Raw genomic sequence first — 22,435 nt, 5'->3', positions numbered from 1 at the left:
ATTTGAGTGGTGGATATGTTATTCAGTTATTTGGATGGAGAAGGGTAGCGGCGGGATATAATAGGGAAAGAGGTTTGCATTTATATAGCGTGTTAGGCAAGCTATGACGAGTGGCGGCAACTACATACAATTCCAGTTGTGAGCAGGCTTGTATACCTCACTTTAGTTTGAAGAGCTGGCTCAAATGTATCTTTCCTCAAAAAGCAGAACTAAAGCACAAGAATATGAATTAAAGTACCTCCAAGGAGACAAAAGCCATGTAATGAGAATCAAGAATAAAGCCAGGTTGTTGTGCTTAGTACCTATCCTGCGTTGCTGCTGTAAGCATGGTGTGTAATCGATCCAGGGTGAAACCATACCCTCTTACATTGTTAATGACCAGAGCCCGAGAGCAGCGCGTTACCGGACACTGGTTGTTGCTTGGCAGTCACACCGTTATCTCTTTAAGGCTTACCACTGTGCGAGCGACTGTCCTGGTGGAAGGATGCTCATAAATGCAGCAGAAGCAGGTCCAAAAGGCCAACCGAGCTGACGGTGTGCATGGTTGCAACCCTCCTGAGATGATGCCACCACAACCATGCAGGTTAGCACAAGGAGGTGGGAGTGCAAAGAGGTGGACCACTCTCAGGTCCAAGATGGCTCACGGCGCATGCCTAGTTGGATCCGTGTTCTAGTTTTGAGAGCTTTGTAGCTGGGTTATTAATTATGGACATAGTAAAATGTATTAGTCTGTGAAAATTACTTATGAAGTCCACTTTTAGGGAAGTACGTCTTGCTCTTGGATTAGTGAAGAGGCACTGTGGATATTAGTCGTGGACTGGGAACGATGGACTACTCTACTTCCTGCCTATAATGGGAATTAATGCCCAAATTAAGACATTTCTTTCTTTCCACTGTTCAGCAGACCTGGATCTCCAGTGAAATAACTAACATTTCAGAAAAGTCCTAACCCTCAACAGAAAAACAAGAATTGGTTATTATTGCTCTGTTTGACCTCGACGATTGTGGCCATGTCACTTGATCTTGTGAGCGAAGTGCCTGCCGACTTCCGTCGCTGCACCGTCTGCCTCGACGACTTCCGGTCCTTTGGCGCCCTCAAGCCCCGCATCCTCCCTGTCTGCCTCCACACCTTCTGCGAAGGCTGCCTGGAGAGGTTGGCGTTGGACAACGACTACAGCGTCCCATGCCCAATATGCAGAGTATTCAACGATGTGTTCGGCCTGGGTGGTATCCAGGCCCTACCCATCAGCACCCGGGTGACTCTGCTCGACACTGGAGAAGAAGAGGAAGAGGAAGATATTTTGGATTTTATTGACCCCAACATGCCATCCTGCCCACTCTGCGGCAGCATCACCCTCTATGCCCCCTTTGGTCTGGAAGCGGATATCACCCAGTGCCACACCTGCCAGTGGGTGAGCGCAGAGGTCATGGAGGTGATAGAGAGCAGAGAACAGGTGGGACCAGAAGCTCAGGTGACTCCCCCACCGAAGACCAATGGATATGTGGGGCAGAAACCAAAGAAAGCAAAGCAACAGACTGCCCTGCAGACACCTCCCAGGAGGCAGACACTCCTGGGCAGGATCCTGAGCTACACTCGGTAATGTATACCAGCATCTATTATTTAATGGACCGCTAAAGCTATGGGATAGCCAATTATTGTAGCAGCTACATCAAGTCATGCTTAATGGGCCAACTAGGGCGACTTATTAATTACACTTCCGAAATATATGGCGTTCAGTGAAGAACTGAAGAGAATAAGCCAACACCACGCATAATTCTCATGATAAGGCATCTATTTATGTATTGATGCACTTAGTTATGGCAGATATGAAGGGCACAACACAAAACCAATCGTCTCTGGTTACGACCCAAGAAGAGGGAAGAAGAGAGAAACGGGCCAGCAGACGTTATTTAGTTATCCTTTATTTTTGGCGGGGTTGTGAAGTATTGCAGGAGTACTTGGGGTGAATGTACATGAGGTAGAAAACCTAAGAATTGTAGACATAGAGGAACATAGACATAGAGGAACAATCAGTCAGTAAAAGATTGGATATGCTGTTGCGGTACCGTGTCCTTGTATATAGAGGCATGATGGTATGACCATGGAAAGATTCTATTGTGTCCTAAAGAGCCTGTATTACTGAAGGTACTGGGCAGCTTAGGTGTTGGTCCGGCAACAAAATAAGTGAAGACAGACAGGTGCCAAGTTTACAAATGGAAGCTTGACTAGACATAACCCAGGTTAAATACTCAAGTTATTAGAGGTTTCCTGCATTTGAGAAAGTCGGTTTCTAAGTGGGAAAGGGGGAAAGTTTGCCTGGGAGGAGCGCTGGACATGAAGGGCTTTTCCACTGAATTTCTCGTACTACATTGACCCTATAGACTGCAGATTTTGATTTGCGGACCTTCAACCTCAAGTGGGATGGTACAGATAAACAGCCTGGCCACGTAGCCCTACTGAGGGGGCATGTGGTCCAGCACTGGCAGAGCAGACCATTGATGGATGAAGGACAGCCTCTCGGGGGTTGTTCTTAGCGCATTGCTGATACAACCAGAGAATGGCGGGCTCTGCTTTTGAGTGGGAGTTGGATCTATAGCTCATGGGCCACACCTGAGGAATAGTGTTGACCAGATACCTGAGCTGTGAGGTCGAAGATGGAGATGGACAGACCTCATGTATTTTTGGCAGCTGTAGGGCACAATATAGCAAGAAAAGGGGCATAGAGACGCACCTCCCAAGCACTCATTGGTTTCTATGAGGATTTTGAACTTGATTCCAGCTGGAATGGGGATTCAATACAGATTTTTGACGAGGGGTGGAAAGAGGTCGACCTTTCTCAGACCAGCATTGATTTTAGATCTATTGTGGGAGACTGAGCTATTTCTCCTGGTGGTCAGTAGAGGGAGCATTACACATTTCCAATAGTTAGTCATAGAGACTATAAAAAGAAAATGCAGGATGACTTAGTCAGCTGAAACAAAACTTTTCAATGCTTAGCTTCGTGTAAATGTAAGCATTTATTTTACAGATGTATACTGGCGGGGTGGTGTTTGAAAAAGCCTAAGTAAGGCAGCGGAGAGAATACCTTTTTTCAGACATGTTTAGAACATGGTATGCGTTAGGTTGAACAAGTGGTCAAAATAGTCATGGGTGCAAACATTTGGGGCTTCAACAGAACACACAAAATAAAATAAATAGCACAATGGAAAGGCTACAGAGGAGGAGTTGAGAAGTGTGAATACGAAAAATATCCTAATTTGGAGTGGGGTGGGCACTGTTTTTTAATTTTCACATGAATATTCGGTTAAAGGGAGACAGACTTACCAAGCTTACCCGAGGTGAAGTTTAAGTGACCCGACACCTATAGTTCAAGCTTTCCTGCCACAGGATGTCCAGTGGGCGGACACAGTGCATCAGGAAATCATGTGGCGGCAGCAACTCTACCCAGGCACATACAATGTGCCGGAGGTGGGTGGGTAATAATATAGTAAGCCGTGGAAGGGACGAATCCGGTGGAGAGCGGGAGCTTTAAAGGGCAGGCAGAACACAGCACTTCAGGTCTAGGCCTGGGAGAAATGACAATTACACCAAATTACTTGGAGTAATTTCAGTAATTGCACATTACTGTTGTGATGCGAAATTATAAAAAAGTTGCAATTACTCCAGCCAGTAATTTGGGGCAAAAGTCCTACTGCAGGAGCACAGAAGCAACAAACTAAGAGAGAGTGAGCAGCTGCTGGCTACTGCTGTACGCGTCCTGTAGAATTCAGTGCTATTTTCTTAGCTCAAAATGCATCCTCTGGCCCATTTTAGACACAGCAGTGCATTTTGTGCTAAATGCTGGATTATGCTTCTCACACAATTATGCAGAATTATCAGTAATTTTACAGTAATTACGCTAGAGAGAATTACCCAAGTTGTGCCCACCACTATTAAGGACTACAAACTTTGCCCGAGTTTACGGAACTTGTTCTAGAGTAGCTCAAAGTAACAGTGGGGACAGTATCCCACTGCATCAAAGGGTTCATAAAGCTGCCTCACCTTTTTTTAAATTCACAAGCATTGCAAAGTTCTAAAAAATCATGAAACTACGAGTCCCCTGCATCTCTGCACAACTCTAATGTAGAGACGGGTTAATTCTAGAACACTGGTAATATGCTTAGTACATTTGGATAATGTAGTAATATCAATGGCAGAACAATAACTGGAACCAACCACAAAACAAATACCTACCACAATATATCTTTTCTGTAAGCTCCCCGGTCCCCCTCCTAACCCTCTCCCACCCCCTCCCTCAGTTCACAGTTTCAAATTAACCCTTTAGCACCGAAGTGTAGGCTCCAATATAGTGGGAGCACAAGCATGGGCATTAATCAAAGAGGTACACCAAAATAGAGTGGGGGTCACCATATCAACCCGCACCCTTGCGGAAACCCACATATTCAGGCACCCGGCTTTAGTCGGCCCACTACATCTCGCACCAGATCACTAGAGGAGTAATACCCATGTACAATGTGCTGCTCCCTAATGGACCTATGCGATGTATAATGAGATGGCGGTTTCATAATGTGCTTATATTGCCTGACTGCCTGTGTGCACTTAACATAACATCTGACTTGCAAATGCATAATGTTGTACCATGGAAAATAAAACTCTCAATAAAAAAAATTAAACAAAAAAAAGAAATCAATGGCAGAACAATATGCCACGAGTGTCAGTGACCTAGTGTTTACCAGCATTACAATGTGTGCCACAATTTTAGTGCTGCCTTTGAAGGTTCTGGCCTATAGTACCGACAAAAAACTATATACTGTACAATCCTTTCCCAGTAGACACAACATAGTTATTTCTTCAATAGAAATGTATAGTATCAGTTGCATTGGCATTAGCTGTCGGTAGTTTGGTAACACAAGTGATTTCTGCCCTCACTTCATTTACTGCCTGCTTTTACGTGGGGTAGTTGTATTATTTAAGAATAGTTTCTCCAGTATGCTGTGTTGCTGGAAATCCGAGGGTCTACCAAATGGATATTACAATATATAGAATTATTTTCATGTTGTGTTGTTTAATGTTAGAAAATTGTACAATGATAAGTTGCCAGTAGTATGGCCTCAGAGCAATGTCAGATCTTTGTACCTGCTTCTCTGTTATCAAATATTCTGTCAAAGACAGAAACTGTTTTCGGATTGTTTGAGTTGAATCATCAGTAGTTTTGGTGTGGTTAATATGCTGTTTTCATGTACATGTTTGGTCGTACGTCTGTAGTGACAGTATGGGTTGTTTGGTGTGTGTAGCCAGAGAGCGTTGCCATTTTGTCTACATGCCATTTGGGAGAATGAGTATGTGCAGTACCCAGTGTGGAGTATGTGTCTGAGGTGATTGGGATGATGGTGTCTTGTTGTGATCCACAGTGACCTTTTAAACCAGGCTTGCTTTGGGGTGACCAGTGGGGGGTGTTGTATTCCATTACACGCTGTCCTAGGGTGCTGTAGGGAGAGTGGAGTGCTGCTGTGAGAACAAACTGCTCGAGGTCTATGAGCGGTGTTGAATGTGTGTATTGTTCTAATATGTGGGATTATCATTGTCTATACATTGTTATGGTTGGTAATGTCGTGAGCCTGGGATACCGAAATACATGGAATAAGTGAGCTACGTAGGATGTGCGCTTGTATCTGGTCTGCACCGCTGGATGTGGAAGGTGTTGCATGCGCAGCCATATTAAAGCTCCTGTTGTGTCTGAACTGGACAGCCCTCGTGTGTTGCCTCATCCAGTGTGCACTGGTGTGAGGGTTGTTTATTGTCATGCATGCTGTTGTGAGTTCACTGATACCCAACTATATCCGAGGTGTGTGAGATTGTGTGTTGTTGCTTGGAGGGTAGTCCCGTTCTGAGAGAGGTGATACCTCTATGGGGGTATTTGCGCTGTGCTGGAGGCGTGTGAGGCATGTTTAAGTGGGCAGGTGCTGTCCGGTACTGAGTACCTGCACTTCTTCAATCTGAAAGGGAGAGTACCTGCACTTTTCAGTTATGCTGTGCAATACATTTAATGGGAGAGTACCTGAACATCTCAGCACTGCTGGAATACATTTAATGGGAGAGTACCTGAACTTCTCAGCACTGCTGGAATACATTTAATGGGAGAGTACCGGCACTTCTCAGCACTGCTGGAATACATTTAATGGGAGAGTACCAGCACTTCTCAGCACTGCTGCAATACATTTAATGGGAGAGTACTGGCACCTCTCAGCACTGCTGGAATACATTTAATGGGAGAATACCGGCACTTCTCAGCACTACTGCAATACATTTAATGGGAGAGTACTGGCACCTCTCAGCACTGCTGGAATACATTTAATGGGAGAATACCGGCACTTCTCAGCACTGCTGGAATACATTTAATGGGAGAGTACCGGCACTTCTCAACACTGCTGGAATATATTTAATGGGAGAGTACCGGCACTTCTCAGCACTGCTGGAATACATTTAATGGGAGAGCACCAGCACTTCTCAGGAGCAAACAGGTACTCTACAGAGTGAGTGCCTGCACTTCTATATTTCCGTTTAAAGCCCTGGGTATCTGTGGATATTTCCAGCTGGAGTCTGGGTCTGAATGTCTTACATGTTCTGCTCACCAAGGATCCTTGAAAGCAGAGGGATGCTGTGGGATAGAAGCTCAGGGCACTCAGCTCTCGCCCTGTGGAGCAGCTCGGTGGGTGAAGTGCCAGCGCGTGGTCTCCGCAGGGCACCTACTTTAGCCTCAGAGTCGAACAGTTTTCTAACCAAAAATAACTTTCTTTTGCATTTCTGAACATGTTTGAATCATCCCCAAGTTTAATGCACATTGGGAGTTGACAAATGCTTTTTTTTACACCTATTGCTTGCTCCATTACTCATGTTTTGTGCTCGTTTGACGCAGTGCATAAACTAATCCGAGCAGGTCATGTTTTTTTCCAAACAAGCATTGCTTTGATACAAGGCCCCCGCGTGCCGCTCTTATCTAGGGCTGTAAAACTATCAGCAGGCGGTGCGCCAGAGAGCTCTGTTCAGTGTCAGGCTGTGGAGCACAGCAGCAAGGCAGCCCAGACGAGTGAAGAAAGGAGGCCTGGGAGAGGGCGCGTGCAGAAGACCCTCAGGCCACGTGACACCCGCCAAAGGTGGAGGAGGTGAGAGGTATGCGAGGCAAGCACTTAACGAGGCACAGTCCCAGCAGAGGCGGTCCAACCAGGCTAAAATGGTGCATAAATACATAGCAATTAAGCATCTAACCACAGGGTTGCTTGCAGGCGTCCCCTCCCCTCGATTATGGTGCATTCAGGCACGGACACCCACCCGCTCGTTATTGTCTCTTCCACACGCCCTTCTCGTAGCTGTTGAAGCACCTCAGCCCAGTTCTTTTCCAATCCAGGTCCCAGCCCTTCTCTTTTTTTGGCAGTTTTTTATAGCGCAAACTTGACCCAAAGATATTGGAGTGCTTTACATGAGCACCAGTTAAGTTACACAAGAACACGTTCGTTTTTGGTAGGGACGGGTAGATTAAGTGATTTGCCCAGAATCAGAGAATGTTGAGTCGACTCCAAGACTCGAACCCGGTTCCCCAGCTCCTTTACTAAAGTGCCGGACTCTTTGCCTTCAGAGCTGATCTGTAAAACCAAACTAAGACCGACTCGAAACTACGGCTCCTTTCCCCTCCTCGTTCAGGTCATGCTTTAATTTCTGCAGGTAACAAAGATTATGTTGCATTTCTGAATTACAGCCACAAATTAAAGTGGGGTAGAGTGTTGTTAAAGATGAAACGTTGAAGGAAGGTACAAGCCCAGTTTAATACCTTTCAAAGGGAGGCGCACTGGAGACTGCCTGCCTTTGTGTGATGCTTTTAAAGGGGAGTTGCCCCAGTGTGATTCAGCCAATCACAAAGCAGCAGACAATGCTGTAAATCAGCCTGTGAGAGAAACAAGAGTTTCAGACTTCCTACACTCCCTTGCAGGACACTACATTTGGAAACAAACATTAAGTCTCAATTATCAATATTGGCCATACCATTGAGATCTGATGATGCCCAACTATTGTCGACTGAAAAAGCTCTGACGAAGGTGAGAGAGAGACGTCAGTGTGAGCCTGTGAGGCGGTTCCAGTAATACTTCGCCAGGTTAAAGGAGAGGAAGACGTGTGGAAAGAATACAAAGACAATTGAAGGGTATGAACGTATAATGGGAGTTAAGACTCCAGATGCTCAGTGATGATGGAGAAGACGAAGGAGGAGGACGTTTTAGATGATGAGATAGAGATGGGTTCAAGGGGGAATATGGAATATATGATATCTCTGGCGAAGAAGAACCAATGCCTGATTTAGAGTTGAAAGGTCATAGAAAATCATTGGGCTTTTGGAGAGAGTGGTTAGTGTCCTTTGGGAGTGTTCTTCGCTGGTGGAGAAGGCTCTAATGGTATTACCTCTGCAAGAAAAGAAAAGATAAGGTAATTCCACCTTGGGGAAATAAGCTTCATAAGACAAGAAGATAAGATTCGCTTAGTGCTCCAAGCCAGAGTATTTCTTGTTAGCGTCACCCAATCTAATGACACTAAATGTACCCACCTTGGAAAAATGAATGTGACCCGATCACTACCCATTTCAGCAACGAGAGTTGCACACAGCCATCCAGCTTGCATAGGTAGGGATTTTGCTTTTCACAGACAATAAAAGAGAGGGATGAAAACGATGGAATAACAGTCTCCTGTGAGGCTCGATAGTGGTGCCTTTTGGCCTAAAGTACAGCAGACACGTTTTGGTCAAATGAAATCTTCTCAATTTTTGGAAACCAGTTTTGCAGAAGACGTGTAAATATAGAATGGCAATCGATATTTAACAAAATATAATCAGTTTGAGACAGAGGGAAACAATTTGCCACTCAGTAATCAGAATCCAGTGAAACAATCCTCAGCCAACCTAGAATGCAGTGCCATGCACCCACACACTCACAGAGTTTTAGCTCTCACCCAAAATGTGGGTTGTTTCTGGGAATGAAAAATAAAACATTGCAGTTGTCAAACTACCACAGGGACCTGGCTGAAGAGAAGACTTCCCAAACCAACCAGGGCAAAGCTAAATGGCCCCTTATGAATTGCCTGTTTTGTGGCCAAAATACCCACCTTCACTTTTCACTGATACTGTCGCCATTCATAGATCAAAGAACATGGTTCAGCGGAGGAGAGAAGCGTGATGAGCAGAGAGCTGCCCACTCCTGCGCCATCGAGGACGTTATGGGTCTCCTCCTTTCACCAAACTCCTCTGTGATGTCTTCTGTTAGCCGCTACAGCAAAAACCATTGAAACCATCGTCCTGTGACTTAAGGTTCCTCTGACATAGAGGGAGCAAGTTGCTATTGTATCTTAACCCTAAACGAGAGCTTGGGTGTCAAAAGTCAAGTTGGTGCCCAGTCATGAGGGTGCCTCTGACCAGCTATTAATGAAATAGAAGACCCTGAAGTCTGTCACTCACATTCAGTGTCAACCGCAAAGAACCAATCCCTTTCCTTGTACCCGGGATGGACTGGCCACATGGGATACAGGGCTACCACTGTTTAGATGAGGTCCAGGGCTTGCTTTATGATGAATGGAGAGGGGGATCCTGCTATACAGCCTGGCAAGCAGCCAGAAGGCAGCACACGCAGTTGTATAGTAGACAAAAATCTTTAACTAGCCCCTCCCTTTGGCTCCTCGCAGAGTCTCTTTTTTCCATCTACCCATTCTCTCTCTCTTCTTCTCCGTTCTCTCTTCTCCCTCTCTGGTCGCTTTCTCTCTGCCTTTCCTCTCCTTCCCTCTCAAGCCTCCCTGTGCCTGCTGCAGTTAACCCTGGGGAGCTGGGGAGGGTCGGACTGGCCTGTGGCAATCAGGCAGTACTCGATAGGCTGGTCTGACAGATCAGTGTATTAGCCAGTTTTCTTGTGGTCCTGTTTTATAGTATGCTGGGCCGGGGTTTACTGTTGATTTTCCCGATATTAAAAAAAACATTGGCTGCAGTAAGCTCAAATCCGTGCAGTATTTAAAACCTAAAACACTTACACAGCATGATCTTTACAACCTCAAGAATGCCCCCATTTGCAAACATTGGACACTTTTGTAGCTTTCTTATTAATAGGAGTGCGGAGAGGGGTTATTTCTGTCCCAGTCCATCCATGGATCCGGGGCAAGTGACAGAGGCACCAAGGATGGCCCTGGCCTTTCAAAAATAGCCTTACCCTCACCCTCGCCGCCACCTCTGCTGGAGAAATGCCCAATGGAATAAACAGCATGGCTGGCCTGGACCACCTAGTATCCCCTGGCAACCTAAATACTATTGGCATATTTATGAAATTATCACGCAGCACAGCAAGTCACCTTGCTGCGCTGCATTATAGGAAAAGGTCAGGAATACGCTGTACTTAATATACGGCGCATTCCTGTCATTGTCCAGCACTGGCGCACAATGTGCCACCTAACGCCAATGCAGGCACCCTTGTATCTCGGTGCAAGGGTGCCTGCATTGTAAGCATAATCTTTTTTGTGCAGGAAGGGACATCGTCCCGCATAAAACAATCCCAAGAGGTATTTCCCTCTTTCTATGTGTGCTAAAATGCAGCACACATAGAAAAAGGATGTAACACAAGGAGAAATAAAGATATTTCTCCTCATTAAGCCTCACCTAGGGAGGCATAGCATTTTGATGCATTCCTAGGTTTACCAGTGTTAGTAAATCGGGAAATGCACCAAAATCCATGGGTGGATACGTGGCAACACCCACGCTCCACCCATAGAATGCCATCCCAGGGCAGAGTAACGCAACATAGCGATTTGTGCCATGGCGGCTGCTGCCTATTTGTGGTAGGGCAGCCGGGGAGAGTTGGGGACGCTGCTGGCCGCCTCATTGCTCCTCTCGTCTGGTCAGGAAGTGGATGGACCTTAGAGCACAGGCTCCCCACCCAATCCGTACGATGCTCTCATGCTATATCTAGCATGAGAGCAGCGCCAGAATTGGTCTGAGAGGCCTCGTTTGCCACTCAGACAGTGCCTGGGAGCCTGTGGCTTTTCTCCAACCCGGCTGTGCAACACAGCTGGGTTGGAGAAACATAAGTGCACATGTCCATTTGGCCGGCCTAAGATGGCTGACCAAACTGACATGCGCACTTATAAGTGTATACTACTCCTTCCTGTCATGCCCGGCCCGCCCCATACTCATTGCTTGGACTCCATCGCGAATCAGACAGCGATAAGTTAAAACAATAATAACATTGCATTATTATCATTTTATTCATCATCTGCTGGCTCTGGGCAGTGGGGCGACGCTCCTCCGCCATTATGGAGCAGCCGCCCCTGGATTTGCAATGCATTGCGTTACTCTGGATTTCTCAAGACATGCAGGGCCACGCAAGGTGGTGTTGCGTGACTTGATAAATCCAACTTAGGTTTTGTGTCCCCCTTGCGTGGCAAAAGGGTAGCGCAAACCCTACATAAATATGCCCCTGCAAACTGTTGATATCGCTGCGCCACAGAGAACAGATGAAAAAAAATTTCCTCGTGCTGGCTGAAAGAAACTCTATAAAGTTCCATACACTCGCATAAAAAGAGGTTATTTCAACTGTCTGCACTATTTCTTATTAATTGGTCAATGTCTGTAGAACAAGAAATGAAATCCCCGCCACTTGACTCGTACTTCAGGTTGCAGTCCCTTTATTAAAGGGTCCATTTTTTTACTGGCGCACCCCTCCTAACCGATTATCCTTAATCTTTGAAATAGTAAGCGGTTGCATAAAAAAAAAAATGCACCTTCACATTAAATCGAATATGTACATCACATTTAAAAATACACTACAAATTTCAAAAAATGTTATTACTGTTTCTACATACAGTCCATTAGCAATGACAATACCCAAAATATAATCACCAACGGCCGTGAGCCTTAATAAACCCCATAGATTTCAATGTGCGGTCCACACTACCATCTAGTGGTGTAAATTAATATAACACTCCCGTCTGTAGTTTTAAAAACCAGGAGAGTTATATTTAAAGATTAATACAAAACAAAAGTTGTAGAAAGCAAAGTCTTTTTTGTAACAAGGGGGTGTCTACCATTTTAATCTCGTTATCGATTTCCATTACAGCTTGAATGTTGAATGGGCCACTTAGTGACTTCTAATGGTTGCCAGTTACCGCTGTTATCACCGGGTATTGAGTTATATGGAATACCCCAGAACATTTAACATAACGCGCAGTTGTAAAGCGCGCGTTCACCCAGAAGGGTATCTTGGCACTGAATAACAGATGTTTGTTACCCAATGTTACTCATTTTATCGACCTCAGAAGGATGAAAGGCTGAGTGGACCCACTGGGATTTTAACCTGTGAACATGAGGTCGAACACAGGCCTCTACAGTGGACGTATTAGTCCACCAAGCAACTAGACCCAGCTATTTGACATAAGACATTTGACTTTTTGGTGTTCACAATCGCCAGCCAGCAGCGCCCCTATTTTGGCGAGTTAGATTCCAGTTCACTTTGGTTGTGGACTATTGGACTTCAGGCATGATGTGCAACACTGGCATAAACCCACTGAGCGGTCTGTCTTGAAGATTGAGCTCAACGAGCAACTAGGACAAAGAAATGATATCTTAGAGCATTTAAGATCATTTATTTGTATTCATTGAAAGGGTTCTGTAGTGTCTGACAGTACTTCCCTGCGTTACCAGAGTGCAGAGAACGTATCTGCAAATATCCCTGCTGATATAACCAATGTCCACAGCACACAGATTTCACTGCAAGGATTTGGTCATTTGTGATATACCTTTCTAGGTGCAAGCAGGGCCTTCAGTCTCTCTCAAAGGGGCGTGTCCATTGTAATTAAGGCCGTGGCTTAAACATGTAAGCTAAAGAGCTGTGCTTAGCATAGTGTGCCACCGGCTGGTATTTTGCTGCCTCTTTCTGTAATTGCATCCAGATTTATAATACAACAAATGACAATACACCTAAAACAAGCCAGGACTATTGGCTTTGTCAATGGTTGTTAGTTGCAGAAGGTTAATAAGTAACAACAATGTATAGAATATTGAAAATGGTTCAATTTTAAAATGATGAGTGTGAAATGACTGTAACGCATTTCTGTGAAGTTACATCAAAGACCAGTGAAGGGTAGTACTACTGCAGAGTTAATGGGTTTTTTCACTCTGAGGGTGAGGGCAAAAATAGAGAGCCCGATAGGGACCCGTCTCAGCACTTGCTTTTTAGACCTGCTGGTGCTGAGCACCAAGAAGATCTGGCCCACTTAAAGCCCTGGGTTCAGGAATTAGAGCTGGGCCATTTTCCTGTCCTAGAAAGTGCTCGTGCTACCAGTTACGAGAGTATGTGTGTTTTTAACTGTCTTAACTTTCCTGTACGTAAATAAAGGCCTTTACCTTTTACAAGTAATATATATGATCGCACATTGATTCTAGTGCATTTGATGGCTGTGATGTACTCCATCTGACTTTCAGCCACATACTGGATTAAACCTTGACTTCTCCCCCGGTTACAGTTGGGAGTCAAAGTGAAGTATACGATTATCCTTTACGAGTGGCAGTAATACCCGAATCCTGAACATCAGCAGTAAATGATTGTGCCACCACATTTACTGTTCCATAACCATAGATTGCAGCAGAACCCGGAGGAAAAGTCCCGTATTTCGTCCCACCCATTTCGTTTGCAAACTATCCCTTTAAAAAAAAAATACTTCTCAATTTACTGATATAATCTGATATACTAAGGTCAAACGCTTCTGAATGTTAAAGAATTACACTTTTTGAATTGTTGAGAGACTTTTTCATATTTTCAAACGTTTGTTGCAAGATGTCTTTATAAATGAAGGCGTTCCTAAAGTTAAGTGGTGCAGGACACCTTAGTTACTTCCCGTCTTTAACTTAAGTTAACCTTTAAAATAATGCTTGCCCCAATATTTAAACATCTTTCTCAATGTTAGTGCTGAGTCAAGAAAACAGCAGCCCAGTGCTGCTGTTGACCAGGGAGCCTCCTGCAAAGGCAAAGGTTTTCTAGAAAGGGGGATTTGGTCCTACTAGGGTCAGGCTGGACCTTTGAAACCTTATATAAAAAGAAGAACCTGACCTGTTATTAATAACCTGCTGTTTCAACTAGTAAACACACTTAGACTTTTATCAGTTTCGAATGGTCTCAGTAATCTTTACTACATTGATGCAACTATTTCAGAAGATGCCAATATTAAGGACACATTAGGTCTTATGAAGGAGGTCAATGGCCTGGATTATTTGTCCAACACTGTTTGATGCAAGACAGAAGATAGGTATTAGGTGTTAAACTCTCCTGCCCCATCCAACACCGGCAGCTTCTCTCCAGTTTTGTGCATTGGTTACCATTCACACCCATCTTGGAATTTGAGGGCCGCAATGAAAGGAAGGCAGCAAAGCAAACTTTGTCAAAGATGGTGGTGGTTCAGCCACTATGATTGGTGTAATTCAGGTTTACTTTTGGTAGCGGGAGATTATGCTAACCCCACATCCAATAACTATTTCAGCAGTATAGCATAATATACATTGTTTAGACCATATTCTTGCTAGCCAGGGGATACACACCAGGGAGTGGTTACATATCATATCCAACGCAACATCAAAATAGACCAGAGCACACCATTCAAATGAATTGACCACATACGGCATGAGTTGCCGTTCTTATTGTAATCCCAGAGGGTTATTACAACTGTAATAATACCAGAAAAGGTACATAAATAGGATTAATGTTGCTATGTTGTGGTCAAACATCAAAACAGTTTTTATAAATCTTATTTGACAACGTAAACAGAAGAGGTTTGTGCAAATTGAGAGTTTTCTCTAAAAAAAGACACAGCCCTTACAGTAAGAGGATGTTAATACTAATTCAAGGTCTCTTAGAGAGAAACAGCCAAGATGTTTGCCCATACTGGAGTTCCTCTGGAGAGACACAGTCAATACAATAAGAAGGTATTTGTTCAAGTTGAAGACTTCTTAACCCCTTAACTGCAGAGGCTTTTTCTTCCCAGTGTCGAGTCCTTTTTGGCTCAGGCCTCCATAACGTTTTTCCACATAAGGTATCCAAGCCAAATTTGTGTACTTTTTTCCAATATCCTGGGGATTCCAAAGGTACCCAGAGTTTGTGGATTACCTGGAGGGGACTAAGAAAATATGCAAAATATAGCTACATTTTGAGTTTTGTGGGGGAAATTGGAAAAAAAAGTGCTCCGAAAAAAAATGGGTGTTTTTTTCCTAAGAATTGAATCAATGAAAGGCTTGTTGTGAATAAGTCGCCATCTTTCAAACTTTCAGGAAAATGCAGAACTGAATCAAAAAACCTTTTTTAATCACAGCTTTAACACTTTTGTAAAGAGCTAGCCAATTGTACCTAATGTTTGTGCTTTGAACCCATTTCCAGTTTGTGGTGGAAACCAGTGTGTAACTAATGGGTGATCCAGGAAAGTTATAGATATCTGAAAAGTAGAAACAATTCTGAATTCAGCCAGCGGATAAATGTGTAGATCCCTCAAGGTTTTCCTAAAGAAACTAACTGTTGAAATAAAGAAATATGGAAAATCAGTACAAAAAATAGCCATTGTGACACAGTTGTCATCTGTAACATTTTGTCACAATGGCCGATTTACAAAAGCAATATACTATTACATCCACTAGACCTTTCTAGTTCTAGGGGTATGTAGGTTATCTGGAACTGAGCTGCAACATACAATGTATTTTCATTGTGTACAAAGTATCAAACAAAGCATATTATGTATAGTACTTCATATTGTTATGGGTACTGGGCGCAGTATAGCAGAAAAGGTAAGGTTTGTTTGCATTTGCTCACAACATTGTAATGTATGCTCATAAAACAAATTGTAAGAAAAACAGCTATGGTTATGGTTCCAAAGTCAAATCTAAAAACACTGGCATTCACCAAATATAGTATACTACACAAACCAGAACTTGTGTCCTCAGAATTACCTCACAAAATATATTACTAATGACATCTCAAATTACATCTTTGGTAAGATCAAAGATTGAATTCAACTATGAAATTTACCAATGCCATAAACCAATGTGATGTCTGATGCAGCGGGAGTGTACCTCAAGCAAGCACCATACTACATTTCTAAGAAATGCAAAGTAAATCAATATTCTGTACTGTTGACACCGAGGAGCAGGGTTGTGATCTTAAAGTGTGTTTGAATGATTTACAATATAACATGTAATTTGTATGTACAAATAGATGCTTGGTGCCCAAAATACAGAGAGAGATGGCCTGTTTGCTTTATACGTACTCTGCCTAAGATGTAGAAAGATGGTCAAAATGATTTTGAGTGCTTGGAATTCATATACACTGTGTGTCAGGTAGAGTCCAGAGTTAGCAATACATTTTGCACAAAGGTTCAGAGAAAGCCACATATTGAGTAGCCATCCTTTGGGATCTAGACAAAGATAAATACTGTGTGACCTGAAGGCAACATAGAAAGGCTAGAGTACTAAGTGCGGCTTAAGTGTCGATCTAGTTGCTTTTTAAAGTCTTTCAAATAGTGCAGGTAGTCTCACAAGCTACTGTCTAAGCTAATCATAGTATTATAAAGGTGGTTATGACACAAAGACAAAACAATGTGCAAGGCAGACCATACTGTATGTATGCCAACACTATAGTTTCCATATGTGATAATAGGAGTGGGTGGTGTGAAAGAAGTCTTTTACAAATTAGGACTTAAATATTGCTTGAGATGCATATACTGGTATCATCTTGGAGCCACTTCATGTTGTTATAAGTCTCCACAACAGTTAGGTCATTGGTGAAGTCACATATAATCTCTTCAGTAACGTCACTAATGATTTACTGTGGGATTCCGAACCAATATAGGATGTGACTGTACCTGCCCTACATGTTTAGGTTTCCAGCTATAGTCTCTTACACCTTTATTTCCCTGTTTTCAAGTAGAGTTCCTCCTGCATACAATCCCAGAAGGAACTTAAAAGAAATAACCTTAAAATGTGAGGTTGATGCTTCTCAATACCCAAGTATTCATCTGAACCCAGGCAATAGGTCCTGAAAACTTTACCTGGTAGGTATCATTACTAATGTCCGAACTGCAAGATCTCTTACCATGGATTCAACATGTGGAACAGGAGCCTCTCCTGTCACTGTAGCCATATGCTCTATGGGTAGTGGTGGACTGGCATTGAGGATCTCATTTTGTTATACGAACTGCTGGCTGAAACTGCAGTCCTCATGTCTCATGTTTCATGAACAAACACTTCCTTGTGAGAAACTATTAGAGCCTTAGAGCCCGCCGTGGCAGGCTATATCGGCCATTAAACACTCACTCTAACAACAAGGAAGTGGGCCTTTAATGGCAGGTAGAGCCTGCTATGGAGGGCTCTAAGGCTATTAGAACATTTTGCCCCCAGAGGGCAGAATGTCCTAATTTGGGTAACAAGGCCTCTCGGAGCGCAAGGGGATTGGAAACGCCACAGGCACCATGATGCCTTTTGTTCACAGCAACAGCTGTGAGCAAACACTGGACTGTTGGAGCTCCTGGTTTCTAGCGGCCATTAGAAGCCCGGAGCACTCCATTGTTTTCAACGGAGCTCCCAACATTCCAATGTTCTAATTATGTTTAGACCTCTTTGACTGTGAGTACTTTTCTGGAGACAGACATACCCTCAGGAGTGGAGACAAAGCAATGCTATCTTACCCTCTCTAGGAGCCACTACTCGCCCGTGTACCAAACTGGACAGCAGAGTCCCCTCAAGATAGTGAAGCTTTTAGCAGAATGAGTAAAATTGCCCTACAGTACAATTGAGTGTATGTTCTCGGTAATTCACTCTCTCCCACTGCCAGACTTCCCAGAGAACTACCAGATTCACAATGCAGTGCGTCTGATGATCTGTATCCCCAGCAGCAACTTCTGAAAAATGGGGAGAAATCTTTCTGGAGAATGTAAGCTGGCACAAGTGCCCGTCATAGTAATCAGTAATAGGAACCCATAAGGATGGCTTCACTGCACCAGAAACGGAAAGGAATTAAAGTAATTGTTGGCAGGAGACAGGTCAAAAGCAAAGTGAACCAAGGAACTCTCCTTAGAGAGAGAGAGAGAGAGAGAGAGAGAGAGAGAGAGAGAGAGAGAGAGAGAGAGAGAGAGAAAGTAAGGCAGTTCCTGGAACGAGGTTAGTGCAAAGTCTACATACCTAGAATCAAAGCTGGAAAGCAGAAGCAGGTATGGTCAACAAGACCAGTCTTAGCCAGTCGTCTTTCCTACTAAGGAAATTGCTGAAACCCTTCCCTTCACGGCTGTGACTTTTACTGTGCCTTTCCCTGGTGGGTATTTGGTTTCAGGTTTGCTGACTGGGTGCGGTTGAGAGTGAGGGCCGGACCCAACAGACTGAGCTGCACTATAAAAGCAGAGCTTGCCTGCCACTGCCTTCCAGCTCCCTGCAAGGTGTTGGTGTATCCTTGGGTCCCCTGCTTTGTGGTCTGCAGTCTCCCTTTATGGCCACACTCTCCATTGTTCTTTTCCCCACTGCTGCAGTCTCAAGATTGTCACCTCTACCCCTAGTGTCAGTGGTGCCTACATTGCGCTGGGGATAGGAGAAGCACAATAGCATTTAGTCCTAACAGGACTCCTGAGTAGTCTTGTTTGACTTAATCGTTCATGATGTGCTCCATGTTCTGGCAGGAGACATTAACTACACGTATCCTGTGTTACCTCTTTCAATGAAGGTCTGCCACCATGCTAATGAAGGACCTCTGCTGGCAGCAAGTCACAAAACTTACAGTACTCTGCCTCAAAATCCTAGCACAGACCCTATAAAAATTGAAAATGCAACATTTGAACATCACAAGAGCAGTAAAGACAAAACAGCTGGACCAGCGTTAGCAAACCAGGATTATGGCACCACAAGGGATTAGCCACAAGTCAAACTTTTCTCAAAATAATTAAGTTGTTGGTATTGAGACATTTAGCATAAATGGACGTTGTTGAAGACGGCATATTTCACAAGTATGTGTATTCATTTGTAGGAACAGCCCCGTCAAAGCTTTAAGAAATTCTTCAAGAACATGCTGCCCATATTAACAAGTATAATATACAGCTCAGAAGTGGTATCAACCAATCAAAAATTTGCTAAAATACTCTTCTATCTCAGCTTTACATTGTCTCCTGATCCTTTTAGTTGGATTTTTATGCTCCACACCTTTACCTCTAGGGCGACCTTGCATCACTCTTTCCTTGTTCGAAGGGCTGAAGGCTAGAGCCTACTACATGTTTTGTCTGATCAGTTGAGGCCTAGAGCTTGCAAGAAAAGTTGGATGAGTATATGGGTAAAGAGCAGAATAAATGAGAGGACTGTGGTTTTCTGAGTGGGATTCCAAGTGATGCTTGGAGAAGAGCGGATGGATGCAGCACTTAGGCGTGCATGTGTTTAGAAGAGGACTAGCTTTATTCATACTTACCTTATAGAGGTATTATACAAATTCATCCTGCATAAGATTCTCAGTGATATTTCATGATGCATGTTGGGTAGGGTTTGGCTTAATTATTATTTAGTAAGTTTGCAGGTAGCTTGGTGAGTTCTGGTGAACCTAAAAAGTTGACCTCTTACCTGATCATCACGATTGGTCATTTGTGGAGATACCAGCAGACCTTCTTCAGAGATTGATGAATTTTCCAATATGGTTTTGACTCCAATTCAGTGACTCGTAGTTAAATTTAACTGTCCCTGATGAGTGACAAGGTAGTTTGGAGTATGTGGGTGCATGCAGAAGAGTCCCTTTATTTATCTCTTTGGTCGAGTGTTATTGTTGTGCCTGGATGTTGGTTAACGGGTCTGGGTGTTGCATAAGAGATATCAGAAGGTGGCAAATGGCTGGCAGGAGCAAACGCATTGTGTAGAGTTTGTTTGTGGCTTCCATGAATGTGTGCATGGTGCTGGTTCCATCGCAAGCATCCAGAGAAACAAGCATTTAAAGGAGTGGGCTACGCGACATAACCTCCAGGTAAATGATTGCAATCAAGTCCATTAATCCAACGATATGAAATATGTGCATAAAGTATGGGTGTAGAATACATGCTAACAAGAGCCAGGAAGAATAGAGTAATTAAAGTTACCCATGTCTTCCTGGAATGGGAGTGTGATACCAGCCAAGAAGGCAGGATCTATCTTGCTCCTGTAACTCTAGATAGTGGTCAGTAACCCTGCTTGCAAAGTTTGTAGTCTGGCAAGATCAATGCAAATTATTATACAATATAGTAAAAATTCATGAATCGGATGCATCAGTCTTGCTGCACTTTGGCAGCGGACGTTGACAAGGATTGCAACAAAAGTGCATAGTCCATAAAGGAATCTGACAAGGTGCCAATATGCTGCGAAGAGAAGTTGGAGGTCAGAGGCCTAGCCGTGGAGTGAAGGAGGGGTGCAAGTAGGATCCATCAGAATTTATATCCTGCCTACTCTCAGTGTCCAGCTATGGGAGTAAGTGATATGCTTTTCTATGGAAAAAGCAAGCCACAGTTAAGATAATGATGCTCTGGATAATGACATTCATGCCACCATATCACATCTGTCAACACAATATAAACTAACTTTCTGGCAAAATCAGAAGTAATACCGCCCATGGATATATCACAGGCAGGTTACCCATAGAGAAAGCAACAAGTGACTTTACCTTGTTATATAATATAGGACTATGATAAAGGCCATAGTGTGTTACGCCACCTATTTTACTTTTGGTCTGATTTTTCTCTTCTTTACCAGGAGACTTCTATTCTCTCGATGATGGGAAGCCAGTGGATGCTATACCAAACACTAATCAACAATAACAAGGGGATTCCAACAAGGGAATTCAAGAAAGAAGACCCCAAATAGCCCCTCCAACAAAAATACATACTCTGACTCAAGACCTCCAACACAACGATCCCAAGACAGAGAATCAAAAACAAGAATTGAAAGCAGAATACTGCAACAGGTAGATTAACAAAAAGACTGACAGAAGGGGTACTTAACGAGGATGCCAGCTTTAGAACTCCAATTTAAAGAATCCACAGAAGGTTCCAGTTGGAAGAGTATGATAAGTAGTCTGAATATAAGAAGATTCCCAACAAAAATACCTCCACGAAGATTTCAACAAGATGACTTAAATAAGAAGGCTCTAAAATGAATACAAGAGAAAACCTGCAATTGGAAAATTGAAAGAAGTATGAAAGAAAATTGTAACAAAATACTGCAAATTGTAACAAAATACTGTAAAAGTGTTCAGTTTGTAAAAGTTTAAACACTATGGGCCAGATGTAGCAAGCCACATTGCGATCGTAAACGCTGAAATTCACAGAATTTCAGTGTTTGCGATCGCAATTCAGCTGTGTGCAATGTAGGATGGCAAATACCTACTCGCAAAATAAGGAATCGCAAAAATTGCGATTCCATATTCTGCGCAAGCATTTGGAGAATCGCAATTTGCGATTCCCTAAATGCTATGCTAGTAGGCATCGCAAATTGCGATATTGCCTTAAGGAATCGCAAATTACCACCAACTTCAAGTTGGTGGTAATTTGCGATTTCCTTTAAAAAAAAACACGTTCTTGCTTTTTTCAAAGTGCCATGTGGTGCACATACATGCCCTTAGGGCATGTATGTGCGCCACATGTGCACACATGCCCATTTCAGGGGTGCAAGAGGGTGTCCTTTTGGAACCCTTGAAATTGCGCACGCAATTTGCGAGTACCTATTGGGTACTCGCAAATTGCGTGCGCAATTCCCATTCTTTCCTTTGGGCCTCTAGACCCATAGGAATGAATGGGAAGGTAGTCCTTGATTGCGAATTGCAATTTGCAATTAAGGAATCGCAATTATTATTGCAATTCCTGCATACATTCCATTTTGCGAGTCCTTAATAGCGATTCACTAAAAATCGCTATTAAGGACTCGCAAAACTGATTTTACCTACATCTGGCCCAGTGTAACTGCCCCAGTGCCCGCTTATCAACATCTAGTAGAACCCCTTCCCTTTCTGCACTGGTTTTTAATCGAAAATCGAAATAAAGTCAAACTTTATCTACAGTTTTAAAACCCAGGCACAGCACTCAACTTTGCCTCAAAATGTGGTCACTATAACCACAATCCGACTTGACTTTTATATTTGTCACATTCGAGACTTCTTGCTCTCAGACATTGCATTGAAAGCTTTTACAGGTGTCAGTGGAGCTAATTCTACTTGCCCCAGCTAACTCAATGAGCCATGACGCATATGCCACAAAAATATCAAGAGATGGCTGTTCAAGTTAGTCCATATATAAGATAACATTAAGGGATAGTTTTTCACTTCTTCCTACTGCCTTATCTTTTTTCCATTGACCTGTCTGCTGTTCTTCTTCACTCGCCAACTTTGATTATTTCGAATT

General features: G+C 43.4%; 1 protein-coding gene across 1 annotated transcript; it reads left to right on the top strand.

Annotated features, from left to right (window-relative positions):
- Window positions 1-552: 552 nt before the first annotated feature.
- On the top strand, window positions 553-21,558 carry LOC146868446 (uncharacterized). Its single transcript, XM_085615489.1, has 2 exons — window positions 553-1,597; window positions 20,793-21,558. Exons 1-2 carry the CDS (start codon window positions 1,011-1,013, stop codon window positions 20,812-20,814), a joined length of 609 nt encoding a protein of 202 aa, XP_085471615.1. The 5' UTR covers window positions 553-1,010; the 3' UTR covers window positions 20,815-21,558.
- The last annotated feature ends 877 nt before the right edge of the window (window positions 21,559-22,435 follow it).

Source organism: Triturus cristatus, chromosome 1_2, assembly GCF_964204655.1.
Source record: "Triturus cristatus chromosome 1_2, aTriCri1.1, whole genome shotgun sequence".
Taxonomy (NCBI): Eukaryota; Metazoa; Chordata; class Amphibia; order Caudata; family Salamandridae; genus Triturus; species Triturus cristatus.
The sequence above is the reverse complement of the archived record's forward strand: the minus strand, read 5'-3'. Positions and strand labels throughout refer to the sequence as shown.